This window comes from Pinus tabuliformis, chromosome J (genome assembly GCF_031772625.1).
Source record: "Pinus tabuliformis cultivar Carrire ecotype Pingquan chromosome J, CPIR1, whole genome shotgun sequence".
Lineage (NCBI taxonomy): Eukaryota > Viridiplantae > Streptophyta > Pinopsida > Pinales > Pinaceae > Pinus > Pinus tabuliformis.
This window is the reverse complement of record NC_142295.1, coordinates 914,496,378-914,517,741: the sequence shown is the minus strand read 5'-3', so window position 1 is coordinate 914,517,741 and position 21,364 is coordinate 914,496,378. Positions and strand designations below refer to the sequence as shown.

General features: G+C 36.5%; 1 protein-coding gene across 2 annotated transcripts in view; it reads right to left on the bottom strand.

The window, feature by feature from the left end:
- Positions 1–21,364, bottom strand: part of EMB2788 (ribosome 60S biogenesis amino-terminal protein) — a 380,545-nt gene that overhangs the window by 158,908 nt on the left and 200,273 nt on the right. For both annotated transcript variants that reach the window (XM_089378714.1, XM_089378715.1), the window contains exons 8-9: positions 3,126–3,329; positions 2,821–3,024 (exon numbers count right to left, since the gene is read on the bottom strand). In XM_089378714.1, the coding sequence (XP_089234840.1) occupies positions 2,821–3,024; positions 3,126–3,329 (408 nt within the window). The remainder of the gene's footprint in view (positions 1–2,820; positions 3,025–3,125; positions 3,330–21,364) is intronic.

Below are 21,364 nucleotides of genomic sequence, written 5' to 3'. Positions count from 1 at the left end.
AACATCAGTTTGTTGTTTTTGTTCTAAACACGTAGCTTGATTTAGTTGTCCACTCTCGTGATTCGGATGTCCATAAGGATTTCTAATGATTTGATTTTCCCTTAGCCTGTTTGTGTCGTTTTCTTAATTTATTTGAAGTACCTGATTTCCTTTAGCTATGGAAGTTGAATGGTTAATTTATGGATCTTCACTTGAATCTTTTGTTGTTGGAACTACAACTTATGAGTACATTTTTACTTCAACTAGTTTGTTCTCTTCTTGAGTTGTGATAATGACTGGATCAATATTTGTTGTTTTTTCGTCAACTTGAATTTCTACATTTGATGCTTCCTTCTCGATAAGTTGTTGTACCTTGTTTTCTAATGACTTATTGTCCTTCTTAAGCTTCTTAATTTGTGTCAATAATTTTTCACTATGGTCTTTAAGCTAAAAAACTTCGCCATTTTTGTCAATGGTGATATTGTCAATTTCTTTTTTGCATATTTTGTAGTACTTTTTCACCTTCTTCAAAATTTATTTTTGAAATATCTTGTATGTCTTCTAGTGTTACTGAATTTGGCTTCAGTGTAACTTCCTGGAGTGTTATTTTCTCCCTCCTGTAGGAAAATGTTAAAAACTTCTTTTTCGTATTTAAGATAAAGGATCCTAGAGTTTCCATCTAGGGTCAACCCAAAATAATGTCACCTTAATTGCTCCATAGGGTTTGAACTGAGAATTGTGATATAAATGTATAATCCCCAATGTTTAACTGTAAATTGGTTATGTCATATTTTTTGTTGCCAAAAGTCTAAATTTTCGATTATGTTTGACTTCAAAATCACTAATTTGTTTGCGATTTTAGGAGTTATATAATTTTTATCTTCAGCGGGTGAGATAGCAATAGTGATATCTTTTCTTGCGATAGACCCTTTAATTCTAAATAGCACTAAAGCATAATTACATGAAGTTTCCGGAAATCTTCCTTCCTTCAATTCCAAATTAGATGCCATTTTGCTTGTCAAAATGAAATTCGTCAATGATACTTTGATTGGGACTTTTGAGTTGAATTTAGGATTTTTGACTTTTTTTTTTACTTTGTCTTTTTATTAAAAAAAAAAAAAATTATATAATGATATAGTTATATAATTGATAATCAATGATAATATGAATTTTAATTATAATTATGAAAACCAGATACAAATGGACATAACCAATTAGGAGATTCAAATTGAGTTCAATGCTCGAGGAGACAGTATGGCAGACGAGATGCAGTGAAGCGGACAAAGCGTAAGTTTGTCAGGACAACGTGGAATTCGACACAGTGGCAGACAGGGGCAGTCGATGGTCGGAGATCACAGTTTGCTTATCGGTGGGAAACACGAGAGAGGTTGGTTGCGATTCGCTACAGGGGAAACGGTGGTTGTGTTCGTGCAAAAGGTATGGAATATGGATAGCAGATAGAGCAGCTTGCAGATTGACAGCGTTAGGTCTGTGATCAAGTTGGCAGGTTGTCGCAGGGTGTGACGGCCAGTCGATCGAAGGCGTATGGCCACTGAACAAAATTGGGTGGTAGGACGGAACTTCAGGCAGTTGCTATGTGGCATTGTTGTGGCAGAGGTAGAATGCAGGGGTTTGTTCAAACAATAGACACATGGTTTAAATGGCAGATGGATCGGATAGTTGCGGCTGCAGTGGAGGCGTTGTTGACTTCTATGCGACTACGAGCAATGAGGGTATGTGTAGCGATAATGGCTTTAGTAGACAGAGTGGCGTGGTCTACGTGGTGTTATGGGCAACGATAGCTTTGGTGTCTAGGCTATTGCTTTGAATTGTCAATACAGGTGTGAGCGGTGCAGTAGCGCGGGGAGCGGGTGTAGACGACAAAAGAGGTTGTGACTGTGTCCTTCTTTGACTCTTCATTTCTTTTTTATTGTTTTAATAATTGTTTTCTTTTTTAATATTTGTTTTTTTCTAATATATATATATATATTTCAGACTTTATATTTCAAAAAAAGATTAATGTGCTTTTATTTATCAAATGGCCAAAGACCTAAATGGCGATATAGAGAAACCCCAAATTCTTGTAGCGAAACGCCTCAACGGCAACGATGTTGACGAATTTGATGGTCAAAGACCTAGATTGGAGAACGTGACTTTGTGCAGTTGTTAAGCAGCCAGAGGATTGAACTGCTCTGATACCAAATGGAATGAACAAAGTTCGTTCTTCAAGTCAAATACTCCAGAAGACTTGGAATATGTAGATCTCCATTGAGGATACAAGAATATATATATTAAAATGTATGAGTGACAATGATGATACAATTGAGAGTGAGGGTCATGTGTATATAGCTAGGTAAGTACCCTTTCACGAATGGTCATGTCTGTAGAGACATGCCTCTTTGTTTAACTAATTATTATTTTAATTACATATTATTATTGTGATTATTATTTATTATCTATATTTATTACTTCTACATAATTATATTCATAACACCTGCTCCAAAGTAACCTTGGTCAAAACTTCTAGATAGGGTTTTAAATAGAGCAGCAGGTCTGCTCACAGAATGGGAAATACATTGGGTAGCAGGCCCTCTACTGGGCAGCTTAACACCCAGACAGTATGTACTTTTTATGTGAATATGAACAGATAACTAGCTGACTTACAAAGAAAAACCTTTATAACCAGGATGACATCAATTTATGAAAATATTCCTAACTTCTGCATAAAATTATTTATAAATTTCTAGTATTCTACTCAAGAGAAGCATCTAACAAGGTCATGTCAAGAACTACAACCATGTATGTGAAACCACAAAACGCAGATCAAAAGAAACAAACTACCTGAAGCACCAACAGCTTAGTTTGGAAATCCGCAAGAGATGAACCATAAAAACTCAACAGAATCTCAAGAACAAATTTCCGACGATATATCCTAGAATCCTCAGAGGAATTCAATCCAGCTGCCAGAAGACGAAGTATCCATGTTCGATCATTTTGAAAATGGACAGAACCACTCCCAAACATTGAATGAAAAAGAGGTATACTCTGCAAACATGGAGGCAAAAATTATGTGAGGAAATAATAGGTAAAACTATAAAACAATTATTTTCTTCAAAATTGTGTAAATTATCAGAGCTTGTATAAACCTCGAGGGCCATTGCGGGCGTGCGCATGAGTAAATTGTTGATGGCAGGGTAATGAATATTTGTAGGCTCCATCATAATACAGGATGCTTCAGCTGCAAAGATAGCCAACACAGAAGGAATTTTCTGCCAGGGCTCCACTATTGCATTTTTGACATATGTTAGTAAGAGTTGCAGCTGAGGCTTTCCCTTAAAATTTCGACCGTTCTGAAAAGCATGTAGAGCCCAAACAACCATTAGGAATAAAGAACATAGCAACTCTATCAAATTAGATCATTACCTAACTGTCTATGCTCAAACATCACAGGACATTACACATTGCAAAAAGAGAAGTCATATAACATGTGCTGCAGCACACACAAAGTAAACTCTTTTGCATTGAAATGTGTTTGTTCTTTGCATTACTAAACAGAACTTGAGAGAGGATGGATTCCAGAATACATATTGTTTCGGTGCCAATGTGACCAAATAAGATGCATTTGTTCTTTGAACTAGTAAACATAACTTGAGAGAGGATGGATTCCATAATGCATTTCTTTTGTTGTCAATGTGACCAAATAGGGCATATAAATTTGTACTTCTCCATCTAAGGTTTACTTCATCACAAAGTCGATAATGACAACAACTAAACCTGTATCTCCTACATTCCTAAGTGCTGTAAATATTTAAAGAGTATTGCCCTTTTTCAACTAGGGAAAGTAGAAATTATGTATTAGAAAGGCTTGTTTTAATTCTTGTATGAGTTGCAAGTTGTGTGAGAAGAATGGGAATTTGTCACCTCTTTATAAGTTTCAATTATTTTATAACAAAATCATATATTGCATGGCTATTTCATGTCTTCAGACTCGGAATGGTCTGTGCTTCAAATTTAAAAGAGCATCTGATATTCTTGAGCTCATATTGAAAGGAATTACATACTCCAATTTTATTATACTCTATGACTGATTGTTTATAAGATGTTGAATAATGGTTAATCCCTTTACTAAGAAGACCCAAAATCCTCTCTGAAACATGGCCCTCATCTCTTCCATCATTTTGGTCCAAAACTCTTGTTACCATTGTCTGACGATATCCATAAAGAGTTGGTTTTGTTGTTACCAATTTGATAGGAGTTCAGTGATGTTGGGATCTTTGGAACTGATAGTCTCGGGAAAAATTATGCACAGCCATACTGTGTGTTAACATACAACTTGTAATAATAGATGTCAGTTACTAGTAGAAAATGTCATATGCAGGTTATAGACAAGGAATAGACAGAAGACCAGCAGAATGGACAAAAAAAGACCAGTGATTCCACCAATCATGAACAAGAAATTGTTCTCGCATAAAAATGTAGAAAATGTAGTGGAAAAGTAGAGAAGCGCAGAAATATTTGAGGGAGCATAAGTGATAAACAGTCACCTGCATACCAATAGGTTCAAACTAGGAGGCAAGGGTGACAATGCCAGTAGATCACTCAGAGGCTTACAGTTGAGAGCTCAAGGAGCATCTTGGGAAGGAAGGGAACTAAAGGCAGTAGAATTGCATAACTCTGAAGAGAACCTTATCTTACAGCTCTGATACCAATGGATATGTGCACAATATCAAAAATGGAAGAAAGATAATCACACAAGAGAAACATGAGAGAAATTATGCAAATATTAGAAGTAGACTATCAAAACTTTGCACAAATGTTCCACACTCTAAAAGCCCCTATTTTAAAGGTACTATCACCGCTCTTTTTAGCAAGGTTACCAAAGATCCTTGCACCCTGTAAGGCCAGCACACACAAAACAAGTCCCATTGTCACCCTAGCCTATGTCCCCACTCTTTAAGCCCAACTCCTACCAAAATAGCTACGGGAGACTTCCTTTGGATGCTCCAGTGAACCAATACAAGACCAACTCCTTGTAATAGGGTCAAATGGCTGAAGTGGAAGAGTTTATGTCGCTGCCCTGCTGGCCTACCATGTAAAATCAGCAGTAAAATCATACTATTCAGCAAGAAATACACTCTAATCTAACAAAATATACCATGTGAGTAATCAAATTGAGTGTACGCAAAGTTTCACAACCAAAAATACAATTATTACTGTGATTAAAAGCTTGGTTACACCGGTTGCTATGTAAATCAACTTGCTGCCCTGTTTTTACAAGTCTGCAATTTTTGCAAAATATTGCAGAAATCAATAGAATAACCCTTTAATAGATCACCCAAAAGTGTTTAAACGCTTCTAAACCCAAGATCTAGGGTTGGGGAGGCTATAAGGTAGAAGATTGGAGATCTTGGGGTCAAAACCCCCTGCATGCATAACCCAAAGAATTATTTCAGTGAAAAATAAGAAGTTTTAAGAGCTGAAATAACTAAATTTAAGCTGAAAATTCTACAGGAAAATGGTTTGCTACAGCAATGTCTTACTGCAGATCTGCAAAAATAAGCTAAATATACCCGTGAAAGATATGGAAAACATGCTCAATATTAGATATATGATTTCCTTGGTCTAGATATTGAAATTTTTATTCTTTTTCCCAACGATTACTAGATATGAATGATAGAAAATTTACAACAAGCTAGTTTAAAATAATAATAATAATAACAATAAAATGAAATGAAATGAAATAAAAAACAGAATTTTATTATGAAAAGGTTGAGAAGTGAGGCTTACCTTTCCTTTAAAGTTATCAATTTGTTAAGTTGCAATCACAACCCTTTCTTTCTTAACTTACCCTTTAGGACTAGAGATGAGTGAGAAGTTGGGGGTGAAACTATAACACACACGAAAATCAATGCCATGAGGAGGATCTGCCCATTTGAGATCGCGCAACTACTATATTGACAATAGCATCAAGAACCCACACATTGGTTGAAGATCCCACCTAGAGAGTTTGTCCAACACTTGGAATGTGTATTTTTGATACTAACTAAGGGTGAGGCAAAGGCTTTGGGCCTAGATCTCGCCTTCCATGTGATCATCTGTCCCTCAGGCAATCGCTATAGTAGTCTTGTGATAATCAAAATATGCCTGCGAATTAGTTCTCTAAAGCACAATATTATAGGAAAAATTCAAGAAGAATGAACATAGAAAAATCAACTCAATACATACAGTACTTTTGCAAATGGTTTCTTTATTTTATGGCATAAAATGATCTCACAGCCAACAACATTTACTAGAGGTAAGGCGAGCCTTTTATAAAACTTTTTCCAACGGGTAGCTAACAGTTAGTATCAAAAATAATAATATTTACTAGTCATCCACATGTTGAAGACTTAATAATTTTAACAAAATATTACATTACAATTCATCAATTTGCCCACATAAGGATCGAATTGACTCAATGATTCCATTAGAAGCCCATGCCCCCTTTGCTTACGGTCAAAGAGTTGAAGAATGGTCCATAAATGTCCCAACATTCCACTTGACATTTGAAATAGCTAGTTTGAAGCTCTAATGGCTAGCTAACTTGACTTTCAACAGCTAGTAAACTCAATCTTGCCACCTTTTTGCTTTATCTCCGATGCCTTGGTGAATTTGACTATTCTTCCACCTAGGTTTGCTGTAACTCGACCTGATTTTATCTGGGTTTTGCTTCATTTAACCAAAGTGTGCCCTGCATTGCTACATCATCATTTCCTGCCATGTCATCATGCCCCTATGTGGATCTCTAAAACCCTTAGGAATTTGGAGAAACTAAGACATGGGTTTTGTTCCCCTTCTATGGACTAATTTTGATGTATTGTATCTCAAGTTCTATATAACGCTACCCCCGTTTTGCCCCCTGGAAACCTATAGTACCTGTTTACAAACTTTGACCAGTTGTAACTTGACAATGCCTTCATTGTTTGAAAAATCCATTTGTTGACAAAATCTTGAAATCTATCACTTTGTACTTTGTGGCTTGTCACTAGCAATAACTCGTTTTGTGACTTTGGCCCAAACCTGTTAGGCAATGTCAAGTGTTAGGATCAATCCAGAGCTAGGCCATTCTTAATAGCCCTTTTCCATTCTTAAGAACCCAAACTATTAATGGCAGAAGGGAATCCCAAGTCACCTTTAGCCTGTCAAAACACTCACTCATTGAACAAAAATTTGCACAACCAATGAATACATGGCTAGCAATTGTGGTCACTCCTCAAGTTGACAATAAGAGGAAGTCACAATTGGCGAGTTCCAACAGCATATGGACGTGTTGACGTCACTGCCAGGAAAACAATGGGATGGAGTTTCAGTGGCCAAGTCTGAACAGCACTTAACAAGACACATGGGTGTTGTTAACAAAAGCAGAGGGAATGTATGGAAAAGTCAACACAAAATTAGAGCCAAACCATGGGCCAATCAAAGCATAACCTTAAACTTCTAATCAAATTCATCAGATTTAGAACTTCAACCTTGAAGTTCGCCAAACACTATGACATTGCATGCCACAAGACCCTTATTAAATAAAGGTGGCCTTTTACAAATATTGAAATGTGATACTACCAATGCTTACGACTACAAGATTATCACAAAATCATGCACTTGGAAAACAGCCTAACTCCTAATGATAGCTTTTAGGTATACAGCATTGAAGTCAAGATCATTGCCTTGTTCGTGGAACCAATCCTTTTATGTTTGACTAGGTGAATAAAGTTGAAAGTACCCCAATTCCTTTTACATGCTATTAAGGTCACCACTTGGGAAAAAACTCAAATTGGAAATTCACACTCCATATTCCTCACACTTGAAGAAATCAACAAGACAAAATCATCCAGTGACACAAGACTTGACACATCAAAATCCACAAGCATTGATGTCACACAAGATTCAAGGAAAAGGGTAGGTAATGAGGGTAACGAATTTAATGCATAGGAGTCTATATAAGCAACAAAAGAAAAGAAACAATCCATTTAATTTTAAAAAGAGATTTTGAAGTAAATAGAATAGGGTAAACAACAAATTAAAGAAATGGATAAAGGTTTAATCACCATAAGCACTAATCCACCATATAGAGTATAACACAAAAATATAATATATTTGAATGTAATATGAGTCCTGTTGTCGCGCGGATTGACACGACAACGCTCAGACCGGGGGCTGTCACTCTGATCCCCGATCCCTCCGTTTAAGCCTGTCTCCCGCGGCTAAGGGGGGTAGACCCTGTGAGGTGATGAGACCAACTGTCGACCAGTTGGTTGGGAGACACGAGATACGATGATAAAAGGGCTCGATGGATTTGGTTAATTTAGCAGACCAGTGCCTTGTGGAGTTAATGTTTAAATGATTACTTTTTAAATGATATAGAAACATGGACCATGAACAGCAATCATCTATCATCAGCTAAACACACAATGCTCTTAGAATGACAAAAACGATATCCAGCAGCTAAAAATTTGAAAAGATGAATGCTTTTAAATCACCACGAGAATCATAAACCATCAACCAGATATCAATTTCGCATCTCGGCTTGAAAACCTTAGATCTCAGCAATAAAGATATAACGTGAAGCAACTGAAATTTGGCAAAAAATAATTTTCCAAAATTTTAATATTTTTTCAAAAAAAATTTTAATCTTTTTCAATTTTTTATTTTTCAATATTATGGAAATTAAAAATCTAGAAAAAAGTTAAAATTTTAAAACTAAATTCTAATCATTAAAAATAAAACTAACTAAAAAATATATTTTTTCATTTTTTATTTTATTATAAGAGAAAATCTAAAAAATTTACCAAATAAATCTAAAAAAAGAAAATTGAATTAAAATTAATTTAAATTAAACTAAAATCTAACCTAAAGTACTAACGCTAACATATTAAAAACTAAATAAAACAAAATAAAATCTAAAAAAAACTATCACTGAAACGTATACATTGATTTAAATCTAACTAAAATACAACTATAAAAAACTAAATCTAAACATTACAAATAAAAAAAAAATGAAACACACTAACCCTACGTAACCAATATCAAACGTTACCCTAAGACTAAACCTACGCAAGTAAATAAAAGAACGCTTATCTACCTCGCATGAATCGAAGTGGGTTGTTCGAACCCAAAGGAGAATTCCACTGCGCATAGAACAGAAACCCACGACCAGGACGGCAGCAAAAATCGAAATTTATTACCACATTACCTCGATGCCCGGATGATAGCGATTGCTGCTTCCAGTTTTCAAATGGCGGGGTGATTTACTTGAGTGTGAGCATGCCGAAGACGTGAGCTGATCGATTGGGTTTGAGACTGCTCACCATTTCCGCCTTCTGCGTAACTGTGATGACACTCATCCACAGGCACTCGAACCATTCACGCATCAAACTTTGCCAGCGTTGAATTAATGCCAGAAATTTTGACGGCGGACTGATTGCAATCGTTTGGGTTTATCTGAAACCAGATCCGCAGGCTTTGCATGCAGTTTGATGCCCAGCTATACAATCGATTTGAGATCACCTGCAGTTTGATGAAACGTGAAACCTCCTGCGTCTTTACCAGAGAATCTGGAGTGTTTTGGATTGATGCCCACGATGAAACCAGCTATACGATTTGACTCCCAGATGCTTGATGGCAGACAGAGGCCGCATAGATACAATAACGTGGAGACTTATGCTGGCCAGGGGACGAAAATGACAGAGAACTTCAGCTGTAAATCGCAGAAGTTTAATAAAACGCTGCAGGGTAATATCAGTGCCCAAAAAAATCGTGGTCCTGCATGAAGCTTTCAGATATATCAGTTTTCGACAAATGAGGAGCTCAAAAAAAAATTCTCAGTTTCTCTTGCTCCAGAAACCCTGAGAAAATTATCAAAACCCTATACCTGTAAACACAAGAAAACAAGAAAAACCCTAATGAAAAATTTGTGAAAAGCAGAAATTTTTAACCCCAGATCATAAAAACTGAAACCCTAGAACAGCTAATTAATGTACAGATTTTGGCCCCTACACAGCCAGATTTTCATTTAACAATAAGAGCAAAAATATTTTCAATATATCAGAAATTTTGAACTTCACTGTGAACAGAAGGAGAATCTCTCAATGTAAAACAGAAAAAGAAACTTTGAATGATTAACCCAGGGAACAATCAGCTGGGCTCTGCACAGAAAAGCCAGTGGGAGTCGGCTGGTTCAGCCTAGAACTTCCCCAAACGCCCACCTGTACCTTTTACCTAAAGATCTCCTGCACACCTCAAGCAAACATCAGTAAAGAGGGCAAGAAATGCTGCTAGATTTCAAAGAATAATGGAGATACCTGCCATTATTCCAGAAACCCTACAACATTCAAACCCTAGCACGTGAGCAAGATACCTGTACTCACAATACTCTGAAAACGAGCTATTATTAACTGCTGAAAACTGAAATATGCAGAAAAAACAATCATCTCACAGCAATTCCGGAGAGTAACACCAGCCAGATATGGACCCCAAAGTCTTCTTTATTAATCAGAAAATCAGATTACAAGAGAGCTTTTCAGTACAGACTCACAGATCAGATGATTGAAATGACCCCCTAAGACCCTATATAAAGGAAATGATCCTAACGGCTAGTTCGAGTGATCCATGTAGAAATGATCTCGACCGTTGATGAGGATCAAGACATCTCTTGATCTCATCCGTCGATTTATTAACTTAAAATATTATTATTTTATTAGTTAGGGTTTTTGCTTCATTTTTTAATTTTTTATTATTTTTTATTATTTTTTTATTTTTATTAATTTTTTAATTTTTTAATTCATTTAACATGGATCACTGAACTAAGCTTTCGGAAACATCACCTAGGACCTAGGACTTAGGACTCATGAGGGGATTTAAAACATTTCTCGACCCTCAGGACACATTACATCATGACTTGTACAATTTACATCTCAAGGGGACAAGCCCACTTAATACAGACCCTCATAAATCACCCAGCTCTGCGACACCACGATAATCTAGCAGATCAACACACTAGGATTCTCCTAAAGTTCTGATGACAAAATCAATCCCGACTTTGGGGTCAGGTTTGAAGGAAAACTCTGCCGATCCATGGATCAGTGAGACGAAAAACCTTCCGGGACGAAGATTATCATCAGAAAGTTAGGTCCACCTAGGCAAAATACATACATGACTCATGTCTGCTAAGATTATTTACAATTAATACATGCAGACTGGGTTTACAATCATATTAAAGATCAAGTTGCTGATGATGGCAGGATGGCACGGACATGCTGATCAGGTGCTGCTTCTTTCTGTCAAGAAAAACGGGGTGCACTGCATGGGTGGTTGACCAGTAGAGGTCAACAAGTCCCTTTATTAAATTACATTTGACTTACATAATATTATACGATAAAGGTCCAAGGGTTAAATTTTTTGGCCACCATAAACAACATCGAGTGATATATAATAATGTATTTATGGATGAAGAGTAAATTGAAAGAGTGGTATATGTATAATAATTTATTGCCAATCTCAAGCTCACATATATGATCTTGCTAACATCATCAATGATATATGTGATATCTATTACTCTCTTCAACTATATGTTATTAATCTTGTGTTATGTATGCACCCATATGAAATCCTACATGTCATATGATCATATGAGCATTAAAGGTGTGGGAACGGAAGCTTTAAGCTATGGCAAAGACCACAAATTGGAGACCAAAAAGAGATCAATTCTAATTGAATACCAAACACAAAACAGGTTAAGATCCATGGAGACTACATTGTTTTGAAGATATCTTGCCACAATATCTAGTAGGCCTGATGCAAAGCACCACCGAGTGAGGGGCTAGACCTTACGGAAACAAAGAAGAAGGGTTGCCACTATCACCTCAACAACCTTCCTCCTGGTCTTTAGTAGGATTTGAACCACAAGGGAGGCTTCCCTAAATCACCTATAAGGATATTCTAATACTAGGGCACAGGGTGATAATTTTTAAAGGGTCTAAGTTGGATAGAGTACTATAGAGGCCAAAGATGACCTAGGTTTTCTATGCTAATGTTTGAAGATCTCTTGCCACAAAATCTAGTACACCTGATGCAAATCCTCACCAAAAGAGGGGTCGTCAAACCTTATAGAAACAGAGAGAAAGGGTTGCCACTGTCACCTAAACAACCTTCCTCCTAGTCTTAGTGGAATTTAAACCACAAGGGAGGCTTCCCTAAATCACCTATAAGGATATTATAATACTAGGCCTCAAGGTGATAAGTTTTAAAGGGTCTAAGTTAGATAAAGTACTATAGAGGCCAAAGATGACCTAGGTTTTCTATGCTAAGTTTCAAGTACTCTAACTCTAGAGGCATGAGTTAGCCCTTTCCACAACCTATTTTTTCCACCCCTCTAATGTAACTTTTACTTCTTTATGTTTATTCTTTGCTTTGGGTGCATAGCTCAGGATTAACAACACCTCCACGACCATGCTAGCACAGTACATTCTTACACGACCATTAGTATTCTCTCTAAACCTACAGACACCAAAGCCAATTGTGGAAGGGAGTGACTCTACTACAATGGGTCACATTAAAAATAGAAAGCAATGTAAAGAATTATGGTTGACCAACACAAGAAATTCCAATTAGTCATTGCAAACCAGTGCATCTACCACCACAATTAAAACATCGCAACCTAATGATAGTAGTCATTGATAAACAAATTCAAAAAATATTGAAGTTGTGAGAAATTTCAAGTTATTAGTTTCCCAATCACCACACAGAGTTGCGATTGGAACGAAAGTGTTATACTTGATAAATTTGTTCATGCAAAAGTTTAGGTTGTAATTAGATATTGTATTATAAGTAATCATTTCTATCAATTTAGGAATCAAGGATGGTAAGTCACCCTCTAAATATCATTATTATTGAAGGGTTACATACTAGCATAAATTAACACACATTCATTTCACCATCCACAAGGGAAACTAATGGGAGTCATCTCGACTATGATTTATTGGCTACCAAATCACCACATAGTGTCATTACCAATTACAAAAAGCATTAGAGTCATATTGATAAGTTCATCCAAAATATCAAAGATTAGGTTATATAAAAAATTTGGTTTATAAGAAATCATCTCTTGATTTTGAAGTCAACGAGGATAAACTGCCATCTAGCTACCATTATTGTCTAAGAGTCACATACTAGCATAATTTGAAGTCCATTCATTTCACCATTCGTGAGGGAAACTAGTGGGACTTGTGTAGGTCGTGACACAAAGATCATCTATAAGAATAATGTGACAATTGGGAAAATCAAGATCACTCATCACAGAATTGAAGAATGATCATATATAAAGTCACTCAAAATTAATAAAAAAATCCCAATTAAATAAAACTCGTGATTGATCAAGTTATTAACGAGTCAATACCCTACCTCGGATTGGGTGATGTGGGACATGAATGAGGCATCGCCACCGTGCACAATCAATGTAGATAATGTGTCGCTCGTCCTCAACTAAGCTCCAGCATGTGGACTATTCCCAGTGTTTATGGCCTTTTGTGGGTTGTGTTCATGTTGTGTTTGGTTTGTTTGATGTTAATACCACTCGTACGAAATCTTGGCCAAAAAGGTAGTGGCCATTACTCACTCCCGAGTCCGAAGTGCTCAAAATCCACGTGGTTGTCGCAAGGAGCACCCCATCCCCATCGAGGTGGACATCTGAAATTCTACTTAGTTTTTATGGCTTTGATTTCTCAGTTTTGTTGGCTAGCTGGTCTAGCTAGCCATATGTGGGCTTGTTTAATCACCCTGTTTTTCATCCACTATAGCCATGCCTAGGCTTAGTCTCTTTTATGTCATTGTTTACATGAAACTATGTCAGTGAGTGTTTAGCTCTCTTGTTCAAACTCAAAATATCTTTTGGAACAAATTCCCTGTTGCTTTGTCAGTGGTTCGGTTTCCCCAATGGCAAACCACTTACAAGCAGGGCTTTGAAAACTCTATAATTTCCAAAAGAAATAGATATTTAGCTTACAAAAAAATATTCAATACCCTAAGTATATTTTGCTATATATCAAGCTTTTCCCAAATGGAATTACAAAAAGAGTGACTTAAAAAGTTCATTTATAAAGATACGAAGTGATATAAGTGAAGTCATAATTAATATATAAAAATGGGAAACATTTTTTGTTTTAAGAGTCAATTAGTAAAGGATTATTATTATTCCAGTGTGTCACCTATCCAATATAGCTTTAATGACAAAAGCAACTAACAACTAGGTTTTCAAATTTTGTAAAAACTTAACAAACAATTTACAAAAATGTAGAGGAGATGTTAATTTTCTAATAACAAATTTGAATTGATTTCCCTAACAATTTATTTTATAGCCAAAAAATATTTCACCTAATAAAAAAAAATCTGAAAACTGTTCAAAATAAATATGTTTGTATTTTAACTTCAAGTACAAGCTTGGACTTGTCCCGAGTGAAGTTTGTATACTTCAAAGACAAGCTTGGACTTGTTGAGAATGCCTCTCTCATTGAGAGAGTGTGTTGATGAGATAACACTGTGCACTGACATTTGCTAAAGAAAATGTAACTAGGTTTGGTCTTCATAATGACATGATCTTTGTAAACAATATAATAAGAAATATATATATATATATATATATATATATATATATATATATATATGTGCCTTGCTACATGGGTTTCATGAGCAAGAAGTGTCACTAGGTGAAAGACTTCTTCTTGATGTCTTTAGAATTTTATTATTATGTCAAAGAGTCATGTCATATGTAAAAGCTCTCTAAGAAGCTTATGTAAATGCATACAAGTCTTCAACAATGTGGAACAACCCTCCAAGACCAAGAAAAATCCTTCAAATGCAAGCACACTGAAGTCTGCAAGCAAAACAACGAAGAGATCACCATGTCGGCTCGAAAATAGAATTAAATGGATAAATGCAAGTCATGTCGGCTTGGGCAATAGACATGTCGATTCATGGATGCACGTCGGCTCATTTGTAGAGCACCAACCACTATAAATAGGTGGCTAGGGTATCCGAAATGAAACAAAAATAGAACTCGCATTTTTTTTAGCTGTGGATCGATGCGAGGTGCAGGCAAGAGATCTCGATTGGGTATAAGATCTCAAAAGGCCTAGTTAGATGCAGTTATGATCACAGTAAGGAAGGATGATAATCCCCTCCTCCTCGGTGGTGTACCTCCTAACAAAAAGCATGATCATTGTCTCTCGGTGAGATCTCTGGAACCCTAGAGGAGCAAGAACAATCTCGGCAACTCAGAGCCTTGAGTCACAGTGCTATTCCTCGATGAGTATAACAGGTTCCACGCAATTATGATCTCGATGCTCTGTCCCTATGTAACATGTTCTTGACACAATTGTGATGACATCAGAAATCCTATAGGAACATAGAGAGTACGGTAACACAGTGTCGACATAACCACAATTGACCTTAGTGCAATGAGATAGTAGTTACAGTCTCGGTTAAAGATCAGATGCTGCCCTAATTTCTTATCAAAGGATATCAATGACTATCACAGTCTCGAATTGATGAGGAGCAGTATCACAACCTACGCATGCTTCCTAAACTCTGCCATAGTCTTAGCATACTGATGGTGAAGAAGATACACGTGATATCTCTATAGTAGTCTTGGTATGAAGAGAAGGAAACGCAATGACAGTGAAAAGGGTTACAGTTTCAACGTAATGAGAAGCAGTGATAAGCATTACTTTCTCGGCATAATAAGAAAAGGTGACAAGTCTCAGAATACACTCTCGACATGATCACAGTCAATGTGATAATGATCTCAGCAAGAGTGCAGTGATGATCTTAGTAAAGGAGCAGCAAGGATGATCTCAATGGAGTTGCAGCAGCATTAATGAGGATGATCTCAGCAGTGAACAGAGGAAGGGATTGATGATCTTGGTCTTGGAGAGGCAGAATGTGTCAAGGGTCATGGTCTTGGTATTCGTCAATGGAATCTCTAAGAAGAATTTTGCATGGGTTTTCCTCTCCAAGAGGGAGAGGTTTTGGCCCTGGCAGAAAGCCAAATTTTTGTGTTCTTATCTCTTTTGTTTTGATAGCAGTTTGATGAAGTAAACACACACACACTAATAATGAATGGAACATCAAGCTAATATTAATTGTATAAACACTTCACAAATTGTTATCGTGTAACGAAGAATCAATTTAATTATGCATGCCCTCGATTCTTCAACAACATTCACCCTGTGTCAAGGGACAGGCATTCTTCCTGTGTCATGGATGACCCGAATTAGGAAGAATAGTCCTGGAGCATCATGTTCATTTAGCATCGAGTCGTGGATTGTGCAGCTAGAGTTTGGCCTTGGCGATTCACCATGTGTCATTGACTGAATGATGGTGAACCAAGACTAGTTGGGATACCATGTGTCAGGTACCGACCCGAATTAATTGCTAAATGATATCCCATGTGTTTGAACGTTGAAGTACTAACCCGAATCATGGTGAGCACACACTATAGGTCTGAAGTATTGACCCAAATAATGGGATTAGTTGATGCAGTTGATTTACCATGTGTCTGAAGCACTGACCCGAATTATGGTGAGGATATACCATAGATCTGAAGTGTTGACCCAAATTATGGTAAATGATTGATGCTATTAGATTACCATGTGTCACAATTGTGCCCGATTATGGTGATGATTTGTTATAACCTTTTCTTAGAGAAATTTGTTAACAATGAAGAACATTTGTCTAGTCATTATGAATATGTTCTTAGCTAAGAGGAAGTGTTGAATTTTGTAGCTATGGTCGATCTTCATAATTTATATTTTAGCCCTTGTAATCTATAAAGAATTTGTAAGACATGTTCTTCATGTTATTTTGATTATTTAGCCCTTGAAGGAATTATTATAAGACATGTTTTTCAAGTTGTATTTAAAAGAGAATTTTTTCGAAATTTGAAATTTGATTTTTTGGCTCCAAGATAGTCAAGTTGGCCCCCCTCAAGTCAAGTCGGCCCCAGTGAAGAGACAGACCCATTTGCAAAGGTCGAACACTATATAAACGCATTCGACCTCCTCCAAAAGGCATCATTCGACCTCACACAAGAAAGAAACTTTTGGGCATCCAACCAAAGGACAAGAAGGACGAACATCTCTCTCTCTCTCTCTCTAGCTCACATTTCTCTCTCTAGACCTTGCACATGTGAATTTTAGGCAACGATTTCTAGGCAGGTCGAAATTCTGGACAATTGCAAGGCAAAATTGCAGAGAAGTTTAAAGGCTTGACTTGAGGGTTGTGGACCAGGTTTGACCATCAACTTTCTTGGTCAGTTTGACCTCCGCGCTGACTAGCAACATTAGATTTATCTCTTGTTGAACTAAAGAATTTCTCTAACAAGATGGTTGTTGGGAATTTCCCCCATGTGGGTTTCCCAGTGGTAAATCTTGTGTTCTCTTTGTGCATTGTAAACTCTATTGTCTTTATGGTTTTAAGGTTGAAATTTTTGAAGTGTAATTGCTTAATGAAAAATTGGAATTGTTAAAAGAAGATCTATATCATTAGAAGTAATTACCAATAGTTCATAAATATTGTGCTTGCATCTATTGCACTTGAAAACTCAACACCTTATACAACCAAGGTACTTTGTATGGAGTAGGATGTACCACTTTCTCCAATTCTAACATTTCCACCATCTCCGTAGACACCAAATTGTCAGCATTACCACTATCAAAGACTACTTTACAACACATACATATAGTCCTGAGCAAATTCTTTCTCTAGGCGGCTTCTTTGATCTCCTTGGTTGACTTGAGTAGAACTCTCTTCATCAACAATGACTCTCCAATCATTGGGGTATCTTGATGTGAAGGACAATTTACACATTCTTCATCACCTTCTATTTTGTGTGCACTATTTTGATTTCTTGCAGTATTTTTTGCACATTCAAATGACGTATGTCCTAGACTATAGTATTTGTAACATATAGGTTGATAATCTTTGCTTCTTCCTCTATCTCTAGAATAATTCCTTATTCCTCTTGATGGTTGAACTAGCTATTCTAAATTGCTTCCTTCTCCTCCCTGGAATTGGAATCCCGCGCTATTACTATGATGTCCTTTGCTTCTTACTAATCTTCTTATTCTTCCCTTTTTATTGTGTTTTCTTGCTAACTTTTCTTCTACCTTAAGGGTAGCTTGGTATGCATCTTCAACTTTTATTTGGTATAAAATTTTAATTTCATCTTGAATTTCATATCTTAAGCAATTTATGTATCTAGCTACTTTTTCAGTGCCCTCGTCTACATGTCCGACCCTAATATTTAATCTTATAAAACTCTTCACTATATTCTTTGATTGACATTAATTTTTGCTTATGATTATGCATCCGTTTGAAAAGATTTAGTTGATAGTCTTTGGACATGAACGTACCTTTTAATTTAGCAACCATTCTATCTTGGCTTTTACTCTGTGTTTTTCCCTTGTTCTTTTGCTCTACTTGCACACCATCCCATCACAACAATGCATGACCCTTCAATCTAGTCACAACATATTTGACTCTCCTCTGTTAAGCTACATTTTCATAGTTAAAGTACTTTTCCATTGTCTTGAACCAATCAATTAATTCTTCAACCTCTAGGTTTCCTTCATACAGTGGCACCTCCATTTTCAATCTGGGCACTTACTCCTCTAAGAATCCTAAGCAATCTTTCCCCTGTAGTTTCTCCTTTTGCCTCTATGTCTTCTTTCTTAGAAAATTCTTCTTTGCTGCTAACATCTCCTACGCAACACCCCTCCTCTATGTAGTTTCCATGGGCTTCTAGCCAGACCTCATCTCTTCTAACCAAACAACATTTGCTACTGTTAGAAAACCAAAAAGGCAGAAAGATTTTCTTATGTTGATAATTACTAGTGATATTATTAGTTAGGTATCCCGGCAAGGTATACTAGGTGTCTTGGATAATTACTTGTGATATTATTATATTCTTATTAACTTCTTTATGTTCTTCCTTTATCTTCTTCTCATCAAGCAATTATCTAGACAAAAACATGAAGATCATGGACACCAGATGTAGGCGCTCAGCCAGGGCTAAAACCCCTATATAGGGGAAAAACCAATCAAAAACTCTTCTTTCAATAGATTCAAAATGAGATAAACCAAGTCCTTAGACCCAAACACCTTCCTCGTCCACCAAGTCAACCTTCCAATATGATTCAGCACACTTCAATAGTCTCTTCTTGTCCAGCAGCTTCAACCCAGCAACAACCCAGAAATTTTGGCCCCAGCTTCAGAATTTCGAACTTGCCTGCACTTCTAAAATTTTCGGCCAACCTGCACTTTCCGGTCTGCTTGCACTTCTCAACCTACCTGCACTTCTCGGTTTTCCTGCACTTCTTGTCCTGCTTGCACTTTGGAAATTCAACTTTCTTGTACTTCTGAAATTTCGACTTGCCTTTATATAGGTGTTTGTGCCCCTCAGTTAAGTTGATTTGTACTTCTTTGAGACCGACTTGGTGGACGAGGCCTAGAAGACCTAAAATACAATAAAATAAATTTATTTCTTAACAAGAGAAGTTCAAGAAGGGTCTTTTACATTATGACATGGACAAGAATACTTGAAATAAACCATAGAAGCGTTCAATGGAGGCTTTGACCTAAAAACAATTGACCCAACCATGCAACCCATGCTTTAATAAGTCAATTTCTTTGATAATAAAATTTCTTTTATCTTCTTTTGATAAATAAATTACATCATGACTCAAATGCAATTATGAAGACCGACAATGGTAACATTCTTCAACACTCCCTCTTAACTAGGGTGGTATTCATAATTACATATATATAGAGGCACATGGAAGATCTCAAATGAACTACGAAGAATTCTAGCACACTCAGTGTTGCGGACTAGATTCCTTACCAGTGTAATCTATCTAGGTGGGACTAAGATGGACTCAAGCTTTCAGCCACTCTTGGTACCATCAGGCTTACTTGCTAACCATCAACCTAGGGATCTAGGTGTGTATCCAAGGTCGGAGCTCCACGGCCACTCCAATCTCCCTCTTCGAGATCTAGACATCAACACATAGGTCGGCTAAATGTCCTCCCAAGCATCCACCATTAGATGCTTCAACTCTCCCTGACAAACTAGATATATCCATTTGTCCAAGCATGCTTCTAGAGTGTTCAACCTTTTTATGGAGAGATTTACCTATACAAACACAAACATCGATCAATAATAAACTTTCAAATATACATACAAGTAAACACAAACCTTCAGGGTCTTCATTCATTCGGATGCTACCTATATCATCATCAAGTTATCCAAATACATCTAGTCGGAAGCTTTCTTCTACCACTTCTTTGGCAGCACCAAATATAGCCTTAGTACTTCTAAAGTCTTTTGATTGTAACTTCATGAATCATGAACGTTATCGATTATACTTTTTCTTACTTCAAAGTATTCATTGTCATAATATGTGCTCCCTCTCAACTAGGAAGATATACCCTTTCTTCTATCTGTGCTCCCTCTCAACTTAGGGAGATTAACCACTTCCTTCTTCTATAACATCGGAGAGCCTTTCATGGCTCCATTCCTTCTTACGACATCAAGGTCATCTTAATCATCATAACTCCCTTCATCATGCTTATACGAACATCTTCATCATCTTGAAGATTATGTACCTACAAATCTTCAACAGCAAGTACAACCAAATACAAATTGAAGCATGAAGTTAACTATCTCAAAACCATGTCAACACAATGGAAGCATTTAGACTTTAGACATCAAACATCTGAACCTAGTTAGGTTCAAAATCAAAAAGAGACACATACTAGACCACAACCTATTGCTAGCGTTTTGTCACAAACCCTAGACTACCTCATCAAGATTTGAAACAACTTAATCAAGATATCAGTCTCATTATATCTAGGGCCTCAATATTACTATCAAAGATATATGACAGATTATACCATGATTTTTTGCAAACCCTAGATTCCATCTTTGAGACACAAAGCCTTAGATATCAGCAATTCAATCAAATAACAATTATTTTATACATCTAAGGTTTCAACAATTTTCAGAATTTACATCTTAGACTCTATTAGGGTTTGTTGCAAACCCTAGATTTTATCAAAACTAAATCATATCAGAAAACAATATCATCATATCCTAGAATATCAATCTCAATCTCCACAAGGGTTTTGTTACAAACCCTAGAATTCACCAACTATGAGCATCAACAATTAGGTCAACATACTCAAAAATACATATCTAGGATTTCATGCACTAGCAATTCACATCAATATCTACTAGGTGAACCCAAGACACAAACATTAATACATCAAAGTTAGACATACAACAATTTTATTCAGACTA